The sequence below is a fragment of the Octopus bimaculoides genome, chromosome 12 (genome assembly GCF_001194135.2).
Source record: "Octopus bimaculoides isolate UCB-OBI-ISO-001 chromosome 12, ASM119413v2, whole genome shotgun sequence".
NCBI classification, from domain to species: domain Eukaryota; kingdom Metazoa; phylum Mollusca; class Cephalopoda; order Octopoda; family Octopodidae; genus Octopus; species Octopus bimaculoides.
Window position 1 is genome coordinate 49,633,467 of NC_068992.1, and position 13,719 is coordinate 49,647,185.

Sequence of the window (13,719 nt, forward strand, 5' to 3'; positions counted from 1 at the left end):
ATGTATATACATACATATCACACACATACCAAGATATATAAATATGCATAGATATCATACACATACACAGATATATATATATATATATAACATACATATACATATGAGGTATATATACATACCTATATATGTATACACACACACATACATATATATATATGCACACACATACATAAATGACATATATATATATAAATACAACTATATACATATATAAGAATTGCACACATACATCCACACCAAATATATATATATATATATATATATATATATCACACACACACAAGTTTAATATCTCATATACTGACCACCAACATTACACCATAATACTAAAGTCCTGACTGGTTGTTACATGACATGAAACAACCAATGAGCATCTTGGTAATTTCATAACCTTGCATAGAGTGCATGAGTTTGTATCTGCATATATACATGCGTGTGTGTATGTATGTGTATACATATATACATACATATATATATATATATATATATATATATATATATATATATATATATATATATATATATATATATATATATAAAGCACACATACACACAAAATAAATTCTATTAGTAGGGAAAGAAAAAATATAAATACACAATCACTTATACATCAATACACACTCACACACACACACGCACTCATGCTTAAATGTATATATGCAGATACAAATGCATATATTCATGTATAAGTACACAGTAATACAAATATATATACACACACACAGAGAAATAAATACACACACACAAATATATAATTAAAAATATTAAACAACTGTTCTTTTTTTTTTAGCCTTAAAATTCTGCCATTGAATTCATTGTTAAATTATCACACACCACATTTTAATTCATAAGCTTCAGGTTTCAAAGAAATTTTCCAGCCAATTCAAATATCTCTTGGCTAAATGTCTTTGGAATAAATCAGGAGATTTCAGTTCTTGTTCAGCAAATTGAGTTTCTTCAGCATTCAATTCCTTAACGGACATTTCCCACTTAGTGTTGTATAGGTGCTTGCAGTCAGGCTGGTTAACAAAATCTTGTTGACAATTCATCTGTTTCTTCTGTTTGATGGCACATGCTAATGAATGAAGTACAAACCGCCTGGAAAAAAGGTACAAACGAGAAAAAATATTAATAACAATAATAATAATAATAATAATAATAATGATAATAATAATAATCCTTTCTACTATAGGCACAAGGCCTGAAATTTGGGGGAGGGGATAGTTGATAACATCGACCCCACTACTCAACTGGTACTTAATTTATCGACCCTGAAAGGATGAAAGGCAAAGTCAACTGCAGCAGAAGTTGAACACAGAATGTATCGGCAGATGAAACACCACTAAGCATTTCGCCCAGCACACTAACAATTCTGATGGGGCAAAGTAATGCAAGGAAGACCTCAATACCTTACTTCATGAGAGAGAGGTCAACAACAATAACATGATGATTAACCCTTTCAAATTTCTTTGTCAAATGACTTACTTATTTATCCACATTGTTTTGAATTAGTCACATATTATCTTGTAGCTTCAGGATTCCAATGGCGTGTTTGTATATTTTTAAAATGACATTGTAGGATAGGTCTGAGAGGTTGGATCTGGTTAGTTTTAACATAAAACAGTTAAAATATTAGGGCCAGATATGGCCGGATTAAAGGGTTAAGAAGACAAGGAGGGATAGAAAATTCAACCTTCAGTTATGAAATAAAAAAAATAAAAAAAAGCTAATAAATAAAGTTTGTGTTACCTGTGATACCAGAGAGTTTCATGACCTGGATATGAGTGGATTAAGAAACTTATTAAGGACATCTCAGAGATGAAAGGGTTTTCGACTGGCAGTTGACTGCAGCCATTGTTGTGAGTATTGTTAACCGGTCTGGATCCGTCTGTGTTGTCACAGTGGTCTGACAATGAGCATTGGTATTGTTGGCAAGAAGACAATTGCATTAAAAGAAACTGACGGTACTGGAAACAGCTATGATCAGATATATGTTGTTGGATCCATGACTTAGACCAGGATAGCTCCGACAAAAACATCTAAACAGAGTGAATTGAAAAAAAATTTGGAGTAATTAAAAATTACGATGGGGTTATGATATTTTAGACTCATCAACTAACTTTTTGAGTAAATAGGCATAGCATATGGTTAAGAAGTTTGCTTCCAAACCATGGGATTGGGGTTCAGTCTCATTGTGAGGTATTTGGGGCAAGTGTCCTCTACTATAACCCAAGGCCAACCATAGTCTTGTGAGTGGATTTGGTACATGGAAATTGAAAGCCTATTGTGTGCATGTGCGTGTGTGTGTGTGTGTGTGTGTGTGTGTGATCATGATGATCATCATTTAATATCTGTCTTCCATGATGGATTGTTTGACATGACCCAATGAGCCAGATGCGTCACTGGACTCCAATGTCTGCATTGGCATGATTCCTTTGGCTGGATGACCTTCCTACTGCCAGCCACTTTAAAGAGTGTACTGGGTGTTTTTTTCAGTGACACTGGCACGAGTGAAGTAACTTGCAAGACAAGTTATGTCAAGTGGTGAGAGGCTAAATTGCGATGGAACAGGGACAGGTATTTCACTATAGAAGACATATGTGGCTACCTCACATAATAAAAAGTGTGGACGAGAGTAGCTGGAAGGAAGACAAATATGTTGGTGACTAGGGTACAAAGATGTATAACTGCTAGGTGAAAACGTACAGTGAAGTAAACAAATGGAATAAGGGCAAACAAAATACAGCGAAGGACAAATCTGAAAAATAATGAATCTTAGAAATAAGATGACAAAGAGCTGTCTGGTGAGTATAGAAAATAGATGTTAATATACTGCTGCTGCTGATGATGGTGATTATTACTATTACTACTACTACTACTACTACTACTACTACTACTACTTGAGAATAGAGACGGAGGACTTACTGTGTAAGAATAACAGAGTATGAGTTTCATCACCCAGGTGCGATGATTCCAAGCATAATAATTGCAAGAGTATTTGGAAGCTGCTAATGTACAGGTATCAAATTCAGCCACAAGTATATTGTAGACAGGTGAATTGACTTCAGCAGTAGGAAGATGAATATGGTACATGTGATTGTTGTGACCATTACTGTTATTTGGCGACCATGGCTGGTCTGTGGACCGGAAGCAGTTTTGTGAATTAATGTCTCTGTTCTCTCTCCGATCTCTCATCAAAGCTTGAAGAACTGGACATTGCGATACTAGGTGATTTAATAACCATTTCCTGAAAATTAAAAAAAAAAAAAAAGCAGTTACATATAGTCATATATTCTCAGAATGGAAAGTATTCTCACACACATTAGAATTCTTCACTCTCTGTGACAATCCTGCATTTTATTCTCTGTTGTGTTGAATTTGATGAATATAAGAAATAAACAGTTACCTGTGGGAAAACACTTCAGCACTCTTAGGATGCTTTGTAAGGATCAAAGTGCCAAGCTTTAAGCAGTCACCAGCTTTTAGATCCCCAGTCAAAATCAGCTCCTTCCTACAAAAACAAAAAAACAAAATACAAATGTAAGTAACTCTGTTGATATATTCTCATCCTGTTAATCTCTTTACCCTCTAAACTGAAGAAACTATATGAACCAGGTTACATGAGAAAATGTAAAAATTAAAAATGAACCAATAAACAAACCAACTTATTCCATTGGCATCAGAGCAACAGAATTTGTATGAAATGGACAATTCATTGAACTGACCTCAATACACATCATGTGCTTTATTGATAAGGGAACTATTTAAACTCCAGAGATTAAAAGGATGAAGCTAACTACTGCAAAGGGTATGGTGCAGTTTTCTAACATTTCTATTATTCTACAGTTTTTTAACAGTTATGAACCAAAAATAGAGCTTCAATGTAGTCTCTCAGTTTGTTAAAAATAGCTGCCAAATGTCCCTCAAATCACAATTTATGTTAAAAAAAAAGGAAACATTGGATAAAGTAGCTGTAGGTAAACTGAAAAATAAAGGTGAGAGAGCTGCATGTTTGATCATAGGTCTACTGGATCGAGGTTGACCTGAGTGGGTTACAAAAAACCATAACAACTCTAACCTCAAACAACATCTGCTACTCCTCCTTCTGATGTTGGCAACATAAATTAACATAAATTAACCTGAAAATTTCGATGGAAAGTTTTTTTAAAAATTTAGATCATTTTAAAACACGAAGTTTGTGTCATAAAACCAAAGACAGTCTCAGGTGGTTTGGTGTTAAAAAAGTTTAAGACATTCCGCAGGAGTGGCTGTGTGGTAAGTAGCTTGCTTACCAACCACATGGTTCTGGGTTCATTCCCACTGCGTGGCACCTTGGGCAAGTGTCATCTACTATAGCCTCAGGCCGACCAAAGCCTTGTGAGTGGATTTGGTAGACGGAAACTGAAAGAAGCCCGTCGTATATATGTATATATATATGTATGTGCGTGTATATGTTTGTATGTCTGTGTCTGTCCCCCCAACATCGCTTGACAACCGATGCTGATGTGTTTATGTCCCCGTAACTTAGCGGTTCGGCCAAAGAGACCGATAGAATAAGTACTAGGCATCCAAAGAATAAGTCCTGGGGTCGATTTGCTCGACTAAAGGCGGTGCTCCAGCATGGCCACAGTCAAGTGACTGAAACAAGTAAAAGAGTAAAAGAGTAACATATAGAAGATAAACAATAAACTACATAAACTCACCTAACATTCCAGGCGGTGCTACACTCTGGATTAATCATCACCACAGCACGCGTGAGGGACAAGATTTCATGAGGTTCTGAAAAATAATAAAAATAAGAATCCTTTCTACTAAAGGCACAAGGCCTGAAATTTTGGTGGGAGGGAGACTAGTCAATTACATTGACCCCAATATTTCACTGGTACTTTTTTATCGACCCCGAAAGGATGAAAGGCAAAGTCAACCTAGACGGAATTTGTACTCAGAATGTAAAGACAGGTGAAATACTGCTAATTATTCTGCCAGCTCACTACCTTAATAATAATAATAATAATAATAATAATAATAATGATGACGATGATGATTTCTTTTATTGGCCCCAAACACCCAAGACATAGAAGACAATATCAAAGGATGAGTTACAACACACAAAAGCCAAAAACAAAACAGGTAGGGTTTACATCAATCAAAGAGAGACACTATCACATTAAAAGATATAACAAAGGATATATAGATAGAAAATAGGGAAATAAATAATAAATGAATAATTAGAATCCCCAATAGCAGGGTAATCCACAGTAAAACCCACGCAAAAATCTCAGATTATTCTCCCATCCTCAAGGCATGGGGAAAGTGCTCTCTTCCAGTTTCTTTTCTTCTGTTTAGAAAAGCATACTCAGAGTCAATCCATTCAGTCTCATTAGTCTTGCCACTCTTGTCCACCATTTGATAAACATAATTGTTGGCACTCCGTCACTTACGATGTCGAGGGTTCCAGTTGATCCAATCAACGGAACAGCCTGCTCGTGAAATTAGCGTGCAAGTGGCTGAGCATTCCACAGACACGTGTACCCTTAACGTAGTTCTCGGGGATATTCAGCGTGACACAGTGTGACAAGGCTGGCCCTTTGAATTACAGGCACAACAGAAACAGGAAGTAAGATTGAGAGAAAGTTGTGGTGAAAGAGTACAGCAGGGGTCACCACCATCCCCTGCCAGAGCCTCGTGGAGCTTTAGGTGTTTTCGTTCAATAAACACTCACAATGCCCGGTCTGGGAATCGAAACCACGATCCTGTGATCGCGAGTCTGCTGCCCTAACCACTGGGCCATTGCGCCTCCACACCTAAGTGGTAGATGTAATTCATTTCCCAGTTTCACATCACTACCTGGTCCTTGGGTGTTCTAAGCAAAGTCTGCTCTGTGAGAAGCATTTAAACCAGGTCTTTGATCTGAGAAGAGGTTCCTCCCACCCTTCTCAAGGCCTTTATAAAGGGTCCAGAGCACTGCCTTCCTTTCTGACTATAAGATTAAAAAAGTAAACTAACATTTTCCTACTTCCCACCTGCAGTGAATTGATCGCAATGAACTTACCTGTAATCAGAATATTATGCTTACAAAATAAAGAAAAAGAAATGCAATTTCATCCCAACAAAGGAAAACATAACCAAAAACACTATTATATCAATTAGTTAAGAAACCTGATCAAAGCAAGCCTTGTGAAGGAAATATCTGTTCAGTAACACAATTACTACTGAAAAGTACTGAGTGGCTGAGAGTAGAAACAGCTTAGATTATTGCAAACCTTTAATTTTACCAGTAGAAGCCTACTGCAGACAAAGTTCTCAATTATAGCTTATGTTGGCAATAAATGTCCAATGGAGGCCACATAGGTTATTAAAAACCACTTGACAGCAATATCCATGATGATGATGATGATAGGGGGAGTGAAATGGTTGAATGGTTTGAGCTGAGGTACTGGACACACTGAGAGATAGTGAGTTCTTATCTCAGTGCAGGTAGTTCATAGTAGGTCACTTAATTTTATATGCTTCAGTTTACTTGGCTAAGAGAACAGAGACATCAGACCATGGTAATTACAACAGACTATGTGTGAGAGAGAGAGAGAGAGAGAGAGAGAGAGAGAGAGAGAGAGAGAGAGAGAGAGAGAGAGAGAGAGAGAGAGAGAGAGAGAGAGAGAGAAAGAGAGAGAGAGAGAGAGAGAGCTGCTTTCTTTTTGCTCAATGCCAGTGTATCTAAAGATACGAGTAGACTTAATAAGCTCTTATGCAGTGTGGAAAAATTAGCCTAGAGTAAGCTAACAGATAATTCGGTTATATTAAATGTGTAGTTAGCTTCATTGTGTAAGGAAGTTGTTTATCAACAAAACAAAAACACTGCATTTTAGAGAATATTTTGTAAGAAGCAGTAGTACCACTGTCATAAATTAAGTATCCTTTTTTCCATGCTTGTATGGGTTGGACACAATGTGTTGGGCCAGGTTTTATAAAGCTGGATACCCTTCCTGTTTCCAACCTTCACCTGTTTCTAAGCAAGATAATATTCCTTGTAGTCAGACGTTCCCAATAAAGATTAGAAACAAATGGAACCACTTGTATGACAGTGATACTCATTTACAGTTACCATGTGATGTCATGACAAAATGTGTCCATTTCTATAAGGTCTTTATGCAGACTACCTTTAACCTTTTCGATACCAAACCTATCTGAAACTGCTATTGGTTACATATATATATATATATGATACAAGCTTCCTGCTTAGTGCAATCTAATACTAATACTAATACTTACCTTTAAAATTTCAAATCAATATAAGTTCTAAATACCAGCTTAATAAATTGTAAAATTATTTCATTAAAATTCATTATTTTCAAAATTAATTGAAACATTAGGTAATGTATTTTAACCAAAATATGAGAACAAAATGGTTTATTATTGATAGCAAATCCTTTTTCATGGTTACTGAACTTCAAGAAACATATCAGGAATCACTATGAAGGCAGCTACTGCAGTGTACAAAGAGGCTATCGATATGCTGTAGGGAATGAAGTGGAAGCAAGGCTCTTTGAGTTCTATGATGCAAACCACTTAGCCATTTGTAGCACTAGCTTTAGGACACTGGCTATCCTTCTGATCCCTTACCAATATGATGAACATGCAAGCCAGAAAGAGACTTCATACACACCAAGAAATGGGACAGACAGTTGGTTGTGAATACTAAGTCTTTCCCCAAGTGAAGAATGTACCAATATAGATTAGTGGTATCAGAATAAGAGGTAAATGGATTCAGAAATACAAGACAATTTGTAGAAGAAAGGTATGGAAGCTGAAAGATTCCTTAGCCACATCGAAGGTTGAAGATATATTAAGTGAAACATACAGAGGAAGGGGATGAGAGGGAGTCTCAAAAAGAAAACTAGGAGTTCCAGCTGTAAGCCAAAGACTAGATCTGTGGATGGTGCAAGGTTGCAGATTTGTGGAAAGTGACATGGTGGTGGAATAGTACAGTAGACATAGGCACAGGCATGGCTGTCTGGTTAAGAAGTTTGCTTCCCAACTTCATAGTTTCAGGTTCGGTGTGGCACCTTAATTGTTTTTCTATAGTCCCAGGCCGACCAAAGCTTTGTGAGTGAATTTGGTAGGCACAAACTGCGACACTCATTGTGTGTGTCTGTGCGCATGGTGTGCATGTATGTGTCTCCCTGTTTTGACAAACTTTGAAGGAAGTAGAGACAGCAACAAAAATGGAACCTTACCAAGATATTTGGAATTGGCTTCTCTGTTCCGCCAAGCCAGGAGTTTTGTGTAGGCATGTTGGAAAAGAACTTTAACACTCCAAAACTCTATTCCAAGCTTGTGGCTAACAAGTGTCACCGGACTCCGATTCTGTGTGGCTTGATCAACTGGTAGGTAGTCATATTCATCACTGAAAAAGAACAACAACAATAATAATGGACACAAATTTTGGCATAAGGCCAGCAAGTTCGGGGAGGGGTAAGTTCATTATATTGATCCGAGTGCTCGACTTATACTTATTTTATCAACTCCAAATGACTAAGTTGACTTTGGTGGAGTTTGAACTCAAAACATAAAGACACACAAAATACCATTAAGCATTTTGCCTGGCTTGCTAACAATTCTGCCAGTTCACTGCCCTCACAACAATAATATTAATAATAATAATAATAATAATAATAATAATAATAATAATAATAATGGTTTTAAATTTTTCCACAAGGGCAGCCATTCTGGGGTAGGGGATGTGTCGATTACATCGACCCCAGTGTTCAAATGGTACTTAATTTATTGACCCCAAAAGGATGAAAGGCAAAGTCAACCTCGGCTTGACCGGTGTATTATTTTATTGACTCCAGAGAGATGGCTAAGTTGACCTTGGTGGGATTTGAAATCAGAACATAAAGAGTTAGAAGTAATACTGTTATGCATTTTGTCCGACGTCGCAACAATTCTGACAGCTCACTGCCTTAATAATAATAATCCTGTCTACTAAAGGCACAAGGTCTAAAATTTTGTGGGAGGAGGCTAGTCTAATTAATTGATCCCAGTGTTTCTGGTATTTAAATTATTGACCTCAATAGGATGAATGGCAAAGTTGACCTTGGCAGAATCAGAACTCAGAACGTGCAGACAGAGGAAACGCTGCTAAGTATTTTGCCTGGCATGATAACAATTCTGCCAGCTCATCGCCTTAATAATAATAATAATAATAATAATAATAATAATAATAATAATAAAGAAAAGCTATCATTGACTCAAAATCAATTTTGATTTTATCACTATTAGTACTTATTTTATTTACCATAAAAGAACAAAAACTACAGTAAAAACTCAACAGGATTTAAGTTAAAAGTACATAATTAAATGTCACATGAGATTTATAAATACATACTACACTTCCTTGTTTTTATCTCTTTCCTTAAACACACATTCATGTTGTCATCTTTTATTATAATTTTTTTTTGTTTCATTTTGTTCTGTACAATGCATTGGTTCAGCCATGCTTGCTGTGTTTCTTGATTTGTTTGGAATGTTTTTGTAACATGCTAGCCGAGAAGAGATTTGTAACCAAGAGATTCTAAGAAGATGGGGAAGGGACACAGTGAGGGGTAGTCCATGAGCTACACACAGTACAACCAATTCTGCCGTGAGGAAGAGACAAAGAGAGGAATTAATCAACCTAGGTACTTGACCGATACATATTTATCAACCCCAGAAGGTTGAAGGGCAAAGTTAACCTTGGCAGTATTTGAACTCAGAATGCAAAAGAAGCCAGAATAATTGCCACAACACATAAGTGCAACATTCTGATAACTGATTGCCCAAGTGCTGTTACAAACTTTCAAAAACAATTAGATCTTCCCTCACAAGGAATACAAACGTACAAATTTATGGCAAAAATTTTACTGAGCTTTCATTCATTTTCTTAATCCTTTTGTTCCTATATTTCTTTCGAAATGCACTGCTTTTGTTTCAACAATTAATTCTGAAAACATTGTGAATTTAGTAAAACAATTTTGTATTATAAAACTGGTGCTTGGAATATAAATTAAAAAGAAATAGATCACTTTAAAACAGGGAGTGTGTATCATAGAATGATATTAAAATCATATAGTCACACAAGAACATATTTTTTCTTTCTATTTTTGTGTGGGGAGTAGAAACTGATTAAACCAATTCCCAGTAATTGATTAGTATTTATATATTTTAATGACTCTAGAAAGATATAAGGCAAAGTTACTTTGGTTGGATATGAACTCCTAACATAGAATCACACAATAAAATACTCCAAGGTATTTTGTCAAATGCTTTCCCGATTCTGCCAATCCAGTACTCCTTAATTGCTTTCTGATCATATTTCTAACAAAGACACACTACACATGTACTTCAATTAGTTTTGAAAAGTAATAAAGAGTTCTAGAGTGATTTTATAAAATAATTTTGTTACAATTTGCTGGTTTGGAATATGATGTATTGAAAAGATTTTCACATAAAAGTATAATGGGAAGTTTTTATTAAACTGTGAATATTTTAAATAAGAAGTTTTGTATTGTAAAATCACGAGTGAGTTGGTGTTGAACAGTTTAGTAATTACAGTTTATTTTGATTAATCACAAATGTCATTTTTAACAAACTCTCAAATGTCAGATGGAGTCACTACATATTCAATCATAGAATCAAAGATACATTTACAAATGCTAAATTTTACTATTATAATTCTATTCATAGTATAGCTACACACATGGTTGTGTGGTAAAAAGATTGCTTCCCAACCACATGGTTCTGGGTTCAGTCCCACAGTGTACTATAGCCTCAGCCTGACACAAAGCCTTTGATTAGATATGGTAGATGGAAACTGAAAGAAGCCCATCGTATATGTCAGTGGTTCCCAACCTGTGGTCCACGAACCCCTGATGGTTTGTGAACTGAATTCAAAACTTCATATATATATGTACGTACATAAGGATAAGCATATTAAAAGGGGTTCTTGGTAGTGAAAAGGTTGGGAACCACTGGTATAAGTGTGAGTGTGTGTCTTTGTGCCTGTGTTTATCCCTGCTCACCACTTAACAACCAGTGTTGGTCTGCTTACATCCCTGTAACTTAGCAGTTCAGCAAAAGAGATTGATAGAATAAGTACCATGCTTGAAAAAAAATACTGGAGTCGATCCATTTGACTAAAGATTCTTCAAGGTAGTGCCCCAGTATGGCCATAGGCTAATGACTGAAACAAGTAAAAGATATTCATACTTTAACCTCTCATCACTTAGCATAAAGATACCTCACTCTCTATTGTGTTCCTCGCAGTTAAAGGGGTTTACTCTTGTGAGCTACATGATGACCCCCACTGGTACCGGTGTCCCAATAAGAAGCATTCAGTACATTCTGTAAAGTGGTTGATGTCAGGAAGGGCATTCAGCTATAGAGACCATGCCAAAGCAACTAGTGGAATATAACACAGTCCTCCAGCATATTGGATCCTGTCCAAACCATCTGACTCATGCCAGCATGGAGGACAGGCATTAAAAGATGATGAGGACGATAATGATTCAGGATGCTTTTTAGGAGTAATAACTAACCTTGTTACTTTAAAAAGATGAATGGCAAAGTTGACCTCAGTTGGATTAGAACTCATAATGTAAATGGTTATAATTAAATAGTGTCAGCATTGCGCTTGATGCTCTAATGATTTTGACAGTCTGCTACCTCATATAATGCTAGTCATAAACAGCTGCTAACCTTTTACTTACAACCTACATTTGACAATTATTTGCTCGCATATATGGGACAGTGTAATGACTACATACATACACACATACACAGTGAAATATGCACAAACATTCCAAATAGTAAAAGTATAAAAAGGAGAGGAAAGCAAGCTGTTTGAGTGTCAAACCTTCACTCACATCATTCTACAAACAGTTGTAGCATTTCTTTCTTCTTTAATGTTGTTGCAATAACTTCTTTTATTTGTCTGAACTTGCAGACACAGCATACTCCTACTACCCAAAATTTTATATTAAATACTACACCAAACCAACCTTCTGGAACTTAGGTCTATACCACACCATCTCCACCAACAAACTTAAAACTAAACATTCAATCACCTTAACTTCTCTATTCTGTTAATGTACCTCAAGTTCCGAAAGGAATTTTTAAAGAGTTGATTAGTTCTGCTAAAATGGCACTAGATAAAACATCAATGTTTGTGCACAAAGCATTCCCAGGTGATCTGACTCCTATTCCTCACACCTAGTGAATTGAAATGGCCTGTTTTAAATGAATAAATTCTCTTACTGAAACAATTTTTGTTTTATTTAATGTCATCAGAATAAGTGTCAAGGGTTCACCATAAAATATAGTTAAGGATCCTTATAATTTCTTTGAAAATCATATGGAGGACATACAGCAATAAGTTTTTTTAACTGCTGATTTAAATACACACAAAAGAGAAAAACTGCCAAACTTTGTTGCCATTTTTTCTTTGGGTCTTACAGTTGGATGTCCTTCCTATCACCAACCACTTTCCAGTATGGACTGAGTACATTGTAATATGCCAGAAGCACTACAGAGGTTGTCTGTCAGAGCTAAAGCATCCCACTTGGAGTGAAGGTGTAGACGAGCAGTTAGTGACTACATTGTCTGTGGGTCCAAATTTACAAACGTCTTTTACATAATGTTGACATTCGTTTTCTCTCCACTCCCCTACAAGCATTGTTCCAACAAATGCAGCTTCTTTACGGGGATTTTTTTTTTTTTTGGCATATTACTAGTATTGGTCTCACAGTGATGAAATGGAATCAGTAGTTTGTAAAGTGATTGATACTCTATCTCAAAAAAGGCAATGATAGTATTTGGATGTTTATGGAATTAAAAGGCTATTGAACAAATTCTAAAATTGTGTCATAAATTTCTGATAACGTGAAAATTTTCTATTCTGCTTTTCCTTCTTTTACTCTGTTACATCCATTTTCTCTTCCACCGATTCACACACAGCACACATTCAATCATATACACTCGCTTTCAAAGTGAAATATGAACAAAAAAAAACAAAAAAACTTAATAAATCTTAAATAATATCTTTTTGTCAAAAGAATTGCGTTAACTGAAATACTTATTTCGAAAGTGAATCGCAAAACTAAAATAAAAATAGAATAAAAACTACCGTGACTGCATCGAAATGTCTAGAATACAACCGAACATAGCAAAGTTGGTAAATAAATACAATGATATCTGGTATCTATCATAATTAAAGAACTTCTAGATTTCAAGGGGAGGAAATGAGATTATACGATTCTCGTGCTTTCCCCCAGAATTTTAGTGACATAAGAGGAAATGTCGCAGTTACACTCAAGAATTTAAAGCCGGCTTGACCAGAGCCAAATAACCTTGAAATTTTAAACCTCAAAAGCCGGTTTTCTGAGTAAACATGTAACTAATGATGATGATGATGATGAGTTTACTTCTGTGTAATACTAGCATTTATTTTATGAGAGACGCTGGAAAAAATTAATAAACAAATAAATAGGGATAATTAGACATAATTAAGGTAAGAACCTAGAAGATTACACATACAAGTACAAAATTTGGGGTGGGGTAATCGAGATGGTGGTGAATGATTGAGAATATATAATATTCATGCCTTTTTCCAAGGACACAAACTATATAAGTAACTGCAGAACCGAAACTGCCCTCGTTAATTTTTGCTGTGTGTGTGTG

General features: G+C 35.7%; 1 protein-coding gene across 1 annotated transcript in view; it reads right to left on the bottom strand.

The window, feature by feature from the left end:
- Positions 1-753: 753 nt before the first annotated feature.
- The window catches only part of LOC106872687 (protein prenyltransferase alpha subunit repeat-containing protein 1), a 15,355-nt gene continuing 2,389 nt past the window's right edge, over positions 754-13,719 (bottom strand). The window contains exons 2-7 of the mRNA XM_014919762.2: positions 8,238-8,407; positions 4,707-4,782; positions 3,410-3,514; positions 2,929-3,250; positions 1,753-2,042; positions 754-1,101 (exon numbers count right to left, since the gene is read on the bottom strand). Of these exons, the coding sequence (XP_014775248.1) occupies positions 858-1,101; positions 1,753-2,042; positions 2,929-3,250; positions 3,410-3,514; positions 4,707-4,782; positions 8,238-8,407 (1,207 nt within the window). The 3' untranslated portion in view covers positions 754-857. The remainder of the gene's footprint in view (positions 1,102-1,752; positions 2,043-2,928; positions 3,251-3,409; positions 3,515-4,706; positions 4,783-8,237; positions 8,408-13,719) is intronic.